The sequence below is a fragment of the Phaenicophaeus curvirostris genome, chromosome 19, assembly GCF_032191515.1.
Source record: "Phaenicophaeus curvirostris isolate KB17595 chromosome 19, BPBGC_Pcur_1.0, whole genome shotgun sequence".
NCBI lineage: Eukaryota > Metazoa > Chordata > Aves > Cuculiformes > Cuculidae > Phaenicophaeus > Phaenicophaeus curvirostris.
The window spans coordinates 4,850,770-4,865,178 of record NC_091410.1 but is presented as its reverse complement, the minus strand read 5'-3'; the positions used below and the strand labels follow the sequence as shown (position 1 = coordinate 4,865,178).

General features: G+C 46.3%; 1 protein-coding gene across 2 annotated transcripts in view; it reads left to right on the top strand.

Moving 5' to 3' along the window:
- Positions 1 to 14,409, top strand: part of DNAH9 (dynein axonemal heavy chain 9) — a 177,235-nt gene that overhangs the window by 78,453 nt on the left and 84,373 nt on the right. For both annotated transcript variants that reach the window (XM_069872298.1, XM_069872299.1), the window contains 5 exons: positions 726 to 887; positions 1,622 to 1,855; positions 6,536 to 6,796; positions 8,397 to 8,822; positions 12,921 to 13,040. In XM_069872298.1, the coding sequence (XP_069728399.1) occupies positions 726 to 887; positions 1,622 to 1,855; positions 6,536 to 6,796; positions 8,397 to 8,822; positions 12,921 to 13,040 (1,203 nt within the window). The remainder of the gene's footprint in view (positions 1 to 725; positions 888 to 1,621; positions 1,856 to 6,535; positions 6,797 to 8,396; positions 8,823 to 12,920; positions 13,041 to 14,409) is intronic.

Below are 14,409 nucleotides of genomic sequence, written 5' to 3'. Positions count from 1 at the left end.
GTACCACTTGAATCTGGATACCAGTTCCCTGCTGAGTGAAGCCTTGTATCAAAGCAGGAAAGAGTGAGGAAGTTAAACCTCAGCTGCAGCCTTGAAGGTGTGCCAGGCTTCTGCTCTGGTCAGAGCAATGCTTAACACCACTGCTTGCTTTTATTGCGGAGAAAAATGTGTTTAATGCTTGATTATGCCTTTTCCAGGCCAGGCTTCCTGGCCTGAAGTGCAAGGACTCAAGAGTAAACTGTAGCCTTGTACAGCTTGTGATTTGAGATCTTCTGTTGGAAGAAGTCTCCTGGGAGACCTTAGAGCAGTCTTCCAGCACTTAAAGGGGGCTCCAGGAAAGCTGGGGAGGAGCTCTTTATCAGGGAGTGCAGGGATTGAACAAGGGGAATGGTTTCCAGCTGAAAAAGGGGAGAGATTGAGATGAGATCTTAGGAAGAAATGTTTTGCTGTAGGGATGGGGAGGCCCTGGTGTACAGGTTGCCCAGAGCAGTGGTGGCTGCCCCGTCCCTAGAGGTGTTCAAGGCCAGGCTGGATGGGGCTTGGAGCTTCTGATCCAGTGGGAGGTGACCGGGGGGTTATAACTGGGTGAGCTTTAAGGTTCCTTCCAACCCAAACCATCCTATGAGTCTAAGTGTCTGGTAGATCCTGTGCTGGGCTGTACGGCTGGAGCCCAGTACTGGCTCCTGCCTATGTTTTGTCACCTTCTCCTTCCTTGGGCTCCACAGGTTGCACTGTGTTTTTCACCTGTTGGTAGCAAGCTGCGTGTCCGCAGCAGGAGGTTTCCTGCCATCATCAGCTGCACGGCCATAGATTGGTTCCAAGAGTGGCCGCAGGAAGCCCTCGAGTCTGTCAGCCTCCGCTTTCTGCGAGAAACAGAGACTGTGGAGGTGAGCACCTCACCCACCAGCATCCGTGGGTGTCTGAGCTTATGCCTCTGCCCGGTGCAGGCGTTTCAGCAGTGGGCATGAAGCTTAGCAGAAGTGTGGCTGTGGGCACCACACTTGTGTGTGTCTCTGCGCTGATAGCATCACCAGTACAGTGACAGCTCTGCTAGCAAGAGAGGCAGCTTACAAATCGGTGCAGAAAATAACCTGATGCTTCTGATTATTGCAGGGAACACGGGCTTTTCTCTCCACATGCAGCTCTGAGCATTTGTAATTCTCAAGGGCAAAAATATGTCAGGTTCCTATTGATGACAACCTGTTCCTAGACTAAAAGAGATTCAGTTCTGTTTATTTAGGTTTTCTGAGCAGGATTTTTGAAGAATAAAGTCTACAATGTTTCTTTTTTTTTGAGCGTGCGCTTCCCCATTTGTATGGAAGAAAAGGGCAGATTTATACTTAAAAGGCTGTTATTTTGTAGAGCTGAATCCTAGAAAAATGACTTGGAATAAGATAAAGTCTGAATTAAAAAGATATAAAAGGAGGTATAAAGTATACGAGCAGACAAAGTTATTTTATTGATAACAAATGAAAAGGCATCAACTTAGATGTTCCATCCTGGATTTTCCTGTAGCAGAATAAAAGGTTTATAAATTCCTTTATATATTGGCACAAGTCTGCATTATAAGTAGTTGTTCTGTTTAAAATAGTTTCTCCTTGTCTTCTCATCTTACCTTTAGGATTCAGTGAAAGATTCAATAAGCAAGTTCATGGCCTACGTCCACACAAGTGTCAACGAGATATCTCGATTGTATCTGAGCAACGAGCGCCGGTATAACTACACCACTCCAAAGTCATTCCTTGAACAAATCAAACTCTATCAGAATTTACTATTGAAAAAGGGCAAGGATTTAAAAGCAAAAATGGAGCGGCTGGAGAATGGCCTGGAGAAGCTCAACAGCACCACTGCACAGGTAATCTAACTCTTCGGGGTTACGTGTTGTTGGTTTTCCTTGTTTCTTTGTTAGAGACATCTCTGCATCCTGGCTCAAAGGAGAACTTTACAGGCTGAGTCTGAAAAGCGTGTAAGATTTGTGCTGGGTCCTGGTTCTGGTTTGGCTTGAACTGGGTTCCTGGAGGAGCAGAAGTCATGTTCTGGACTGGAAAGGAGAAGGGAAGAGATGCATTTCCAGTCCAGGTGGTAACCGTGAAGGATCATGTTAAGTGAAAGAAGATGGGGATCCAGTTGGCTGTGTGTATCTTGTATTAATGGTTAAATATTATTGCTTATTGCTCTCTGCAGCTCCCTGAAAGGAGGTTGTAGTGAGGTGGGTGCTGGTCTCTTCTGTTAAGGAACAAGCAATAGGGCAAGAGGAAATAGCCTCAAGTTGTGCCAGGGGAGGCTTAGATTGGATACTAAGAAAATTTTCTTTGCTGAAAGAGTGGTGAAGCACTGGCAGGGGCTGCCCAGGACAGTGGTGGAGTCTTCATCCCTGGAGGGGTGTAGAGAATGTGTAGATGTGGCACTTCAGGACACAGCAGACACGGTGGTGTTGGGTTGACCGTTGGACTTGATGGCCTCAGAGGTCTTTTCCAACTTTAATCATTCTGTGATTCTAAATTTCAGCTGCAGTGATAAAATAGCTTGGAAAATGCAGGGAGATAAATGATTTTTGGAGATGCATCCAGGAAATTCACAATAGCTTCAGCAAGAATCCTCTCTTTCAGACTAAATAAACCATCCTTTTAAAATGAGGCTGATGTTCAGTTTTCCTTGCATTATGCTATCCATTTTTAAGGAAAACTAAGGCCTATCTGAAACGTAGATTAGCTGTCCTAAAATCCCTGTTAAAGAGCAACACTGGTGCTCTTCTCTGGTAATGACTAGATGTTGTTCTGTGTTTTCCCAGACCTTTCTGCAGTGGCACAAACTGCCTTTCAGAGCTTTGCTTTCTACCTCTGTTGCTAAACTCACATTTTTCTCTCCATTTCATATTCTATTAACTCATACAAATGTTCACTTAGAAGCTTCTGTTGTGGCAAATGGGCCTCTCCTGAAGCTGCTCCAAAGAAATGCAGGGAGTTGATGTGAATGAAGGACTAGCAGGTTCGACCCCTTCCATATATATACTCTGGATAATGCGGGGGGCATGAATCATGTCTGTCATGCTCAATAGGATACACGTCGTACTGGAGGATGATGTATGGGCTTTATTAGCGCCTCTTGACTCTGATAGTCTACATCACACTGCAAATGGTTGCTTTCTTCATAGTGCAGGACTGCTCTTTGAGGACACAGGAGGGGAGTGGGCATGTATCATGTTCCCCTTGCAGGTTTCAGCATCTGCTTTGTAGGGATGGAGCTGAGGTTGGACAGCCAGGAACAGAGAGCACCCATCACAATCAGTGAAGCCAACCTGAGCAGTAAGTACATGCCCTTAGTGCAAAGAGAGCCTCACCTATGGAGGCAAATAATTCTGCTGACCTGTGGAGTGCTGCTGTTTTTGATGATGCCTCAGTGGTGGACAAGATGGATTTGGGTCTGCTTTTTATCGGGAGCAACTGTTTTGGACTTTTGAGAAGAAACAAGTCCCTGTAGTATCGGTCAAGCGTAGAGACCCTTCTGTATTCTTCAGGCATATCTTGTGGGTGTTATGTTGGCAAGGGTTCTTTAACAAGCCACAAAACAGGTGCTGAGCAGTGGTGGAGGACTGGGGAGGAGATGGGAACCCCCAGCACCTGTAGGTCTTGTTTTTCTATAGCTAGAAGGTTGAAAGAACACAATGTTCATATCTGGTTAAAGTGAGGCTACAGCAAGAAATGCCTGTTTGTGAAGTTGATTAAGATGCAGAGTAGTTAGGACAAATATGTCAAAATTTAATCTAAAATTAGCACTGGGGGCCTAAAATTAAACATCTAAATTATCAGATGTGCGCAATAGTCAAAACTGCTGTTCATTTGAAACCAGAGTGGGGATACTTAACAGTACTGGAAATCCTACCAGAATATTCAATCTTGAATATGAATTTAAAAGCCATGAACTTTATGTTCACCCAGGATGGGTATTGGTGCTGAGGAAGTGACAAGTGTTCTGTCTCACTCCGTTGTGGCATCGCCAGGTTGGCTTCATGGTACTTGGAAGCGATACACTGTGGGGTTTTTTATATTCAAAGCAAACGAGGATTTTGATACCTGTGTATGACCTCATTGTGCCATGGGTCTGAGGACTACTGCTCCCATCATGAGCATCCTCCAAGTTTCTGCTGCTTGGATGCCATGAGAGGTTGATTATGAGTTTTATGTATTTCTGTAGACTGCTCAATGTGTCCTCAGCACAAGGGAGCTGTTGTGCAAGTAGTGGCAAGGGTACTTTTGATTTAGCCATTCCAGTTTCTCCCTCTCCTCTTACTCTTCTTCCCCCTCCCCTCCTCTGTTTTTTTCTTTTGAGATTCCAGCATCTTGATACCATCGACCAACTTTTCCTCTAAAAAACTGCTTTCCACTACTTTACATGCTTAATCACCTTTCCCTGAAGGCAGTGGCTATCCTCAGCACTCAGAAATGCAGAAGCTGGATTCCAGTTATTAGGACATAATAGACATGGAACAATGTGTGGGATGAGTCATTTGTTTTTCAGTGATCTTCACCGTGAAGAGGTCAGTGCTATGTTTGGAGCCCATTACGGAATAATTTTTAGGATTACTTCAGTTAATATTGCATCCCTGGATTCCAGATTCGAGTCTTGCTTGCTCTATCAATTAATCGCTGACCTCTGTGGTGTGTTTTGTGTTCTTGAAACAAAGCAGGGACAATCAGATAAAATTTGTCTTCTGGGAGCCTGCCTTCCTGCTTTTCTAGTCCTTAATAATTCTTCTTATTCTGTCCTGCTGGTAGGCAAACACTTCTTCTTTCCCTGTTGGAGTTACAATATGTTACCTTTGAATCTCGTTTGCTTTGCTCTTTCCATTTCTACCTTACATTCTACCTCACCTTCTCTTACTGTGACGTTTGTAGAAAGAGGAGAACTCTTCATGCCTTTATTCCTCGTGTTGCTTTGCCAGGGACGGCTCCAGAGGCTGTTGTTGGGGGTGTACTTAAGGTTTCTGCTGTGACTCTGTCTCCCCGCTCACTGGTGTCTCATCAGGCATTTTTATGTCTGGGCACTACGATGTGTGGGAAGGGAAGAGAAATGGATGTGACAGCCTGTTTTTGCTGTGGCTGAGAGTATGGCATTAAAGAAACTTGTTTGTTGTGCTGAAAGGGTGAAACTGGAGGAGTGGAGTTCATAAAAATACATTCCCTGTGCCACCTCTCGGACATCACAAGTGACAGTGAGTTTGGTTACTTAGGCATAGCTCTTGCACTAACGCTATTAAATTGCCCCTGCTCAACTGTATTTGATCTTTAGCCTCACTGGGGAAGCACAATTTTTTCCTTTCGTGTTCCAAGCCCTGCAGTGATGGAGGTGAGGGAGGCTGGAAGTCACCATGTGTCCCTGAGATGGGATGTGATCTGTTGGCAGAGGGTCCAGCAGAGCATTATATACATCACAGCTCCAACTTGCATCATTTCCACTGGGAATTAAACACTTAACTCAAGCCTTCTTTGAAGGCAGGGACCTTCACACTAACATACATATCTGGGCTTCAAAATATTTCAGGCAAAGCCCTAATAATTTCCTTTTTTTCATAAATCCCAATAATGTTATTGTAAGTCACTTTCCCTTCCATTATTGTGTGTGCTTGGCTGAAAGAAGGTTTCCTCGGGGCATTTTCTGTTCTCATGAGCTGTGCTGGGGGCTGAGTTTATGTCTGCTCATTTTGTAGAATTATAGGATCATAGGATGGTTTGGGTTGGAAGAGACCTTAAAGACCGTTCAGTTCAACCCCTGCCGTGGGCAGGGACACCTCCCACAGGATCAGGTTGCTCCTGGCCTTGAACACCTCCAGGGATGGGGCAGCCACAACTTCTCTGAGCAGCCTGTACCAGGGCCTCCCCACCCTCACAGGAAAGCATCTCTTCCTAAGATCTCATCTCAATCCTCTCTTTCAGCTGAAAACCATTCCCCCTCATCCTGTCCCTGCACTCCCTGATAAATTTCATAGCCTTGTTTAGTGCTACTGGGTTTAAATCCCTTGCTTGTTTTATCATGGTCATGTAAACCTCTAAAGCTTCCATTCATTATACATATTCAGCACAGTTACTCATTTTGGGGCAGAAAGTCACAAACTCTATCTGCCACCAGTGAAGCCTCTGCTTGAATTTCCCGCAGCCCCCAAAAACTTGGAGCTCTACAAGAAACTGCCACTGAGTTTGCTGACTGAATGTATTATGTGCTTCTGTGAGCCTAGAGTTGTTTGGATTTACAGCTGGTGAAAACAGCATTGTAGTGCGAGGCAGCAGGTGGTGACACATGATGTGCACAAAGAGACTCCTGAGAAACCACTCTCCACTTGAAGCAGATGCCGAACATCAATAGCTTCAGTTAGAAATTCTGCTTTTCTGTGCTGCCAAGGCATTGCTTGCTTTACACACAGTCCCTACATGCTTTTGACTACTGCTGTGCCCCACCTGAGTGTGAGCCCGTGATGCTGGGCAGGGCTGGGAGCAGGTTAGCGAGCGTCCATGCTCCTGCACATATTTCTTCCCTCTAGGTTGATGAGCTGAAGGCCAAGCTGGCTGCTCAAGAAGTGGAGCTGAAGCAGAAGAATGATGATGCTGACAAGCTGATCCAGGTGGTGGGGGTTGAGACGGAGAAAGTGAGCAAGGAGAAGGCAATTGCTGATGAGGAGGAGCAAAAAGTGGCACTTATCACCCGGGAAGTTGAGCAGAAACAGAGGGACTGCGAGGAGGACCTGGCCAAAGCTGAGCCTGCCCTGGCAGCTGCCCAGGCTGCTCTGAACACCCTAAACAAGGTAGGGTAAAGATTCTTGTGGAAATCCAGTATTTCACCTCTGCACTGGGGCAAGGGCAATCATCTTCTGATGGCCCATGTTTTTGGGCTTTGTACTGACTCTCTGAGAGCTCATGTATGCTCAGTCCCTGGTGTCACTCAGAGCAGCCACCAAGTTGCACCATTACCTTTTACTCCTGGCTATGGAGAGCAGGAGGAACTGAAGGTGGGTACTTCATTTGCACATCTTCTCTGCTCTTGGCTGGCTCTATTTCTTCTCATCCTGCCCCACAAGGAAAGGGAGGTCACCTTATTGTCACCATCCTTCAGGACTCAGGAAAGAGTGTCTCAGAGGGCTCGCCAGTTCCTTACCTCGGTCTTGCTGTCTGAGCACTGTTTCCTGAAAGATTAATTTTCAGGAAAGATGCGGCTTTGCTGCAGAGATGTATTGCTTTGGCTCTTGTTCCTGGAAGGGAAAGGGCTGTACAAAGGGAAAACGTTTGTCTCCTCATTAGTTTTGATTTTCTGCTGGAGCTGTGGAATATCTCATTAGGCAGAGATTAGGGAGATGCTGGGATTTTCTCTAGGGACCTGTAAAGCTATAGCTGGAGAACACTGGAAGGCACGGTCTCCTTTACCTGCTGATCAGGGATGCATCAGGGAGCTTGACCTGCTCACTGACATGAATAATCAGCAACATTTATGCATGTATATATAGTTTCTTTCCAATTATGTAAGTAATCTTGTTCAAACAGCACTGTTATATGCAACATTAATAGGGAGAACAGTGAGAAAAGCTCTTAAGTAGGATGCAGGAATACAGAGTCAGCTACCAAGGAGTTCAGGTATCAGCTTCTCATTGTCTCAGCATCACATTGTTGTTGCAGTTGCAAGTGTATTAAGAAACAAGTGCTTTCTCAGCGATTCAGCTTTTTTTGCTCAGGTTAAGATTCATTTATATTCACTTAATATTAGGGGCTCATTAAAACTGCCTGTGTTGGCAGTGGAGGAGATGGGAGCTCCCCCTTGGGCTAGGGTGTCCCTGTAGATCAGCTCACTGTCAAGGGGGAGCTACCTGTTCACCAGGTGACTGCTTTTCTGCTGGAGGGGCTTGGTTAAAGTGCCTAAATTTGGGCTCGATGGTGGCCCTGTGAAAACAGGGGTGCATGTGAATAATTCAGTAAGACCTTAAGGCATGAGTGTCTCCGGCACAGGGAGTAGCTGAGCATGGAGGGAAGTACTGCAAGGCAGTTTTAGAGGGGCTGTGGGCTGTTTATAGAGGGTATTATCAGGAAAGGTTTCTTTTTTCCTTATCCTGATCTTCCATGAGGGCAGCAAAACTCCTGCTACCCCGGGCAGGATGGTGGGCAGCAGGGAAAGGGTGGGAGTCTGGGGAGCAATACCAAGCTGTGTAGGTCCCAGGTGGGATATGAGGAGCTGGTTGCAATGAATTGAGCACAAGTGCTGTAAACATGCATAGCGGTGATTTAACGGTAGCAATGTTCAGGGCAAGAGAAACCCAATTTATCAGATTGATAGCTTGGGAGCCTGACTCTATTAGTGGCAAAGTATAAAGAAAGCCCATTCATTTTTGTCTAACAACGTTGTTTTCCTCTTTTCAGATGAATCTGACAGAGCTGAGGTCCTTTGGGTCACCACCTTCAGCCGTCAGCAACGTTACTGCAGCTGTGATGGTGCTGATGGCCCCAGGAGGAAAGATTCCCAAGGACAGGAGCTGGAAAGCAGCAAAAGCTGCCATGGCCAGGGTGGATGGCTTCCTGGACTCCTTGATCAAGTTCAACAAGGAGAACATCCATGAGAACTGCCTCAAAGCCCTTCAGCCCTATTTACAAGATCCCAAGTTTAAACCTGAATACGTGGCCACCAAATCCTATGCTGCGGCTGGTCTCTGCTCCTGGGTGGTAAACATCGTGCGCTTCCACGAGGTGTACTGCGATGTGGAGCCAAAGCGGCAGGCTCTGAGCAAAGCCAATGCGGAGCTGGCGGCTGCCCAGGACAAGCTGGCCAGCATCAAAGCCAAAATTGCCGTAAGTGCTTGCCCTTTGGTGGGACTCATCACAGTAGTCACTCCTTAGGGAAAAGTCCTCCACTTTGGAGCAAGATGCTTCTCTGCGTTCATGTATTTTTAAGGAAAGAGTGGGGATTCAAAGATTCAGTAGATTGTAGTCTTTTCTATACCTTTTATTGCTGCTTTCCACATTTAAGTGAGACCAGAAGAGACCACAAAGGTTATCAAGGTATAGAGCACCTCCTGTACAAGGACAGGCTGAGAGTTGGGCTTCTTCAGCCTGGAGAGGAGAAAGCTCCAGGGAGACCTTAGAGCAGCCTCCAATACTGGAAGAGAGAAAGAGGCTACAGGAAAGCTGGGGAGGAGTTCTTGAGCATGGAGGGGAGGGAGGATGAGGGGAATGGATTTAAGCTGAAAGAGGGGAGATTTAGATTTAGATATTAGGAAGAAATGTTTTCCTGTGAGGGTGGGGAGGCCCTGGCCCAGGTTGCCCAGAGCAGTTGGTGGCTGCCCCATCCCTGGAGGTGTTCAAGGCCAGGTTGGATGGGACTTGAAGCTCCTGCTCCAGTGGGAGTTGTCTCTGCCCATGGCAGGGGAGTGGAACTGGATGGGCTTTAAGATCCCTTCCAATGCAAACCATTCTATGATTCAATGATGCTATGAATTCACCATGTTCTTCTCCAGCCTTGCTTACACCTTAAGAGGTCAATTATTGTTATTCCTACCTAATTTTTTAAATGCAATTTACCTCTGCTCATGGGTCCTCAGAAAAATCATTATCTCAAGCCATTATGTTCCTGGTGTGCTGCACAGGGGCAGGGAGGAGGAATTGAAGGCTGATTCAGAGCACTGAGAGCACAGAGCTGGACTGGACTGGCTCCCTGTGCTTCATCCCCAGTGAAGGGTGTGTTTTCCAGGACTGAAGACTGCTCTAGTAGTTGTCTAATAATTCATCACTGAGTAGCTCCCTCTTGCAGTATCTTGAGCATCCTCCTTATTTAGACTTTTTGCTACTCTAAAAAATAAATAAATCGCTGAATAGAAGAAATTATTGTGTGATTAGAAGTGTCTTTCTATAGAAAGTATAACTTCTAGTCTTTCTCTTTCTCCTTCAGGAAATTCTCTCTCTACTAAAAACTGCTTTTCTTCTCCCTGCCCACCCCAGCCATTACCCGCTAGTAGCAAAGTGTGGAAACCAGCCCTGCCAGCCCATCCTCAGACAGCAGCGCAGCATCCCATCACTCACTGCTCTCCACGTCACTCCTATGCTTGCAGCCACCACGTGTTCTCCAAAACCAGCCTTTTCTTAAAGTGCTGTGGATCTGGGATCTGTGAGTGAAGAATCCTCTGCTTCTGCGCTGACACCACTGTTTGTGCAGAATCCCCATTAATAACCACGGTGTTTTGTCTGCTGGGCTGGCAAATTTGTCTTGAAGTGACTTTGAGATGAGCACTTGGAGAAGGGGGTAGCACAGCCTCTCCAGCTGAGCTCCTCCAAGTCCTCATCTCTTCCACCAGCACAGAAGCATGGTATAAAATGCAAAACTTGATGCTTCCTACAGCCTGCTATTCTTAAAATGCTCCAACCCAAACCATTGCATACGTTTCTATGCTTATACCACTTTTAAACTAAAAATCTCAAGAAAATCTCCCAAGCTCTTCCACATCCCCTTCCTGCTGCGGACGGGTAGGCACAGCACCAGGATGGATTTAGAGGTCTTTAATCTCCAATTCTCCCATCTTAGATGTGAAATACGGTGCTGGGGGACCTTTTTTTCATCCCTTTATGGTGCTCTTTCCAAAGCTTTTAATGCCTGAGCTTTTCTTTTATCTTTTTGTTTTTGTTTTAAGAAGTGAGATTTTGTTAAAGAAAATGGCAATCGTTAGGGGCATTAGTGTTATTCCACTGGTGTGCATTTGCAAAACTGACTGGTTTAAGCAAGCTTTTTCCTCTGCAGACGGGTAATGATACACTGCTCAGCGTGGGGGTGGATGTGGAGGTATATCCTTGCACATCAAGCTGGGATATCTTGGATACCTTGACTGATGCGAGGCTGATTCATACGTGCTCACAGCTGGGCCCCGAGTTGTCACACATCCATTTTTAGTAATAATTCTGATTGTCAAAAATACTTAAGTATCTTCCCCTCTCCTTTGTCTGCCTGGGAAATAAGGTTGCTATGAATCTGGGGAGGGCAGATGTAGAAGGAAGATGGATGCTCGCAGTTCACACATGTATTTGTGTGTTACTGTAGAGTGTGTCTGGCGTGGTACTGCAGGTATAATCAGCTCTTCATAGTTCATAGATACATAGATTTTTTAGGAAAAAAGCTGCCTGGTGGAGAAGGACCCAAGGGACAGCAGCTGAGCAGTGGCCCAGGTGGCCAAGAAGGCAAACAGCATCCTGGCTGGGATCAGCCATGGTGTGGCCAGCAGGACCAGGGAAGGGATCATCCCCCTGTCCTCAGCACTGGTGAGGCTGCACCTTGAATGCTGGGTTCAGTTTGGGTTCCTCCCTGCAAGAAAGGACATTGAGGGTCTGGAGCACATCTGGAGAGGTGGAATGGAGCTGGGAAGGATCTGGAGCACAGGGGTTCTGGGAATGGCTGAGAGAACTGGGGCTGTTCAGTCTGGAGAAGAGGAGGCTGAGGAGAGCTCTCATCACTCTCTGCAGCTCCCAGAAAGGAGGTTGTGGTGAGGTGGGTGCTGGTCTCTTCTCCCAAGTAACAACTGATAGGATGAGAGAAAATGGCCTCAAGTTGCACCAGGGGAGTTTTAAATTGGATACTAAGAAAAATTTCTTTACTGGAAGAGTGATGAAGCCCTGGAAAAGGCTGCCCAGGGCAGTGGTGGATTCCCCATCCCTGGAGGTGTTAAAACAATGTGAAGCCCTGGCACTTTGGGATGTTGTTTAATAGGCACAGTGGGGTTGGACAGGATGATCTTAGAGGTCAGCCTTAATGATTCCATAGTTCTGTGATTCTATAAGATCATGCTTGTGTAGTGGCACTTTATTTGTACGAGCATATGTTCATACATACATTCATATACATGCAGAGACAGAAACTTTTTGTGTTATTAATTCCAAGGCAGGTCAAGGGGAGTCTGCTTTATGTTTTCCATTATCCTGGAGACCTGCAGATATCCCTAATATAATCCTTTTTCATTTTCAGTTTTGTTTCTAGTGTGTTGAAGTGATTTGCAAGCAGTTTAGCCTTGAGCAGTTTACAGTGGGTGCAGATAGAATCAATTATTACTCCTACTTCTCTTATCAGAAGTGGTATGCTCCAGGTGCTTATGATAACTGTTGCTTTGTTTCAGACCAAAGTGTGCAGAACTCTGTCTAAGGAAAGGGCTCTTTTTCTTTTTCTCCAGGTGGTTTTGGCCCTCTCTGCCCCTTCCCAGCCTCGAAGCACTTTGCAGCTGACCTGAACAGTAGGTGGCCCCACCTCAAGCTGGTTGGGCTCCTCGACAGGAGCATCCTGTGGCACATGCTCAGTTTAGGAGCCAAGCAACTTTATTGACTCCTTTATCAGAGAGTGCAGGGACAGGATGAGGTGGAATGGTTTTAAGTTGAAAGAGGGGTGATTTAGGAAGAATTTAGGTGACATTAGGAAGAAATTCTTCATGAGGAGGGTGGTGAGGCACTGGCACAAGTTGCCCAGAGGAGTTATGGCTGCCCCATCCCTGAAGGTGTTCAAGACCAGACTGGATGGGGTTTTGAGCAACCTGATCTGGTGGGAGGTGTCCTTGCCCATAGCAGGGGGTTGGAACTGGATGGGCTTTGAGATCTCTTCCAACCCAAGCCTTTCCATGATTCTACTTGGCTATTGGAGCCTCCTTTCCCAGTTTAAATTCACACCAGGGCAGAGCCACAAATGAATTAGGGTTTTGCCTCTGCCCTGTGCCAAATATTGGAACTACAGCTACGTAAAACAGCACAGTGCATCACTGCTCTGCTCTTGTTCCTGATGCCACAGCGCCTTGGGTGCCAGCCTGGGCAGCAGGAGTTGTGGTGGGGCTCGACCAGCCTTGCCTGCAGGATGAATCATCTCTTGAGAGATGTTTTCCTTGAAACTGTGCTGTTATTTTCTCTGGTTTTTTTTTCCCTGTGCAGCGCCTCAATGAGAACCTGAGAAAGCTTACAGCCAAGTTCGAGAAGGCCACTTCAGACAAACTCAAATGTCAGCAAGAAGCTGAAGCTACAGCATGTACCATCGCTCTTGCAAATCGACTGGTGAGTGTCAGCAGATGCAACTCTGATGGCATGAATAGGGGGTATCAGGTGCTGCTGAGATGCAAACCATGTGCACACAGTACGTTACATCCTCTAATCTTTTCAGAATACATTTCCTGCACTGCAACAAGCTCCAGTAATGAAAATGATTTTGCACTGTCTGTTTTCATACATCAGGGTAGGCACTGCTCATATTTAAATAGAGTGGCTATACTCTCTTTACAGCTCTCATCTCCTTTTTGTTAGTTAATTTGTGATCAAGTCCTGATGGGCCAAAACTATATGACACAATAATCATATCGTAAAAACAAAGATGGGAATATACTAGCAGCTTTGCAGTTTTGAAATGACAAATTGTTACTAGTGAAAAGCTCTGAAACAAACCCAGTGCCTGTTCTTCTTATTACCAGTCCACTGGTATGCATCACAGTCTGTTGTATTTTCAGAATATGCAGCCTCCTAGTCCTCAGGAGGTGCAATGCTCTTGTTGCTGCTTCACAGATAAGAGACTGAGAGATAACAGCTTCTGCACAAACTGTGTCTTGTTAGCTGGGGTCCCCGCTCACAGCCAGAGCTGTAATTTCCCTTAGTGCTTTGTATTTTGATTTGTGCATTTGCTGTTAGCTTGGAATGAGGAGGAAACAGGGCTGTGGGTGACCAGTCTGTGATCAGCTCTGCCCTGGAAGGTGGTAGAGTTGGAGCTGGTTCTAGCAACTGATTCTGCTGACTCAAGCCCAACCTCTAGCGTGTGAAGGGAGCTTTGACATCATCTCACTAGACCTGCAGGGAAGATGCAAGTAAAGGTATGGAATTCCATGAGTATAGACATACAGAGTGCACTCCCACATTGCTTCTTGGTGTGTAAAGTGCCTGCTCTGCCCTGTTTTTGGGGTGTGTGCAGTTCAGCACACGGCTCCTGCACAAGACCTGGCAAAACTCACTCAAACACGTGCAGCCTGATCTTGTAGCACTGAAAGGAAGGCTGCTGTGCTGCCCTTGCTTCTGGGAGCAGTGGAGGTGGTGGGTGCAAACAAGCTCTTCCTCCCCAGAGCAGCAGCGTTGATTGGTTCAAACCACTCTCTTTCCCAAGAGGCTGTTTCGCGTCCTGCCCAGTCTGCATGTGTTCAGGGATGGAGGTTGGTCTCAGTCTGTTTTACTTCTGATGGGGCTGGTGACAGCTAAGTCAGAATACAAAGGTATTTGTAGAAGTGATGCTGGGTGCAGGTTTTTCTGCTTGTTTTACCAGGTCATGGGTGTGTTGGGCTGTAATTTCTGTGCTCTATCTATTTGTATCTATCCCAGCGTAGACAGAGAAAAGAGAGGTAGCCAAACGGTTAATCTCACTTCTCCATTTTTCTTCATTTCATAC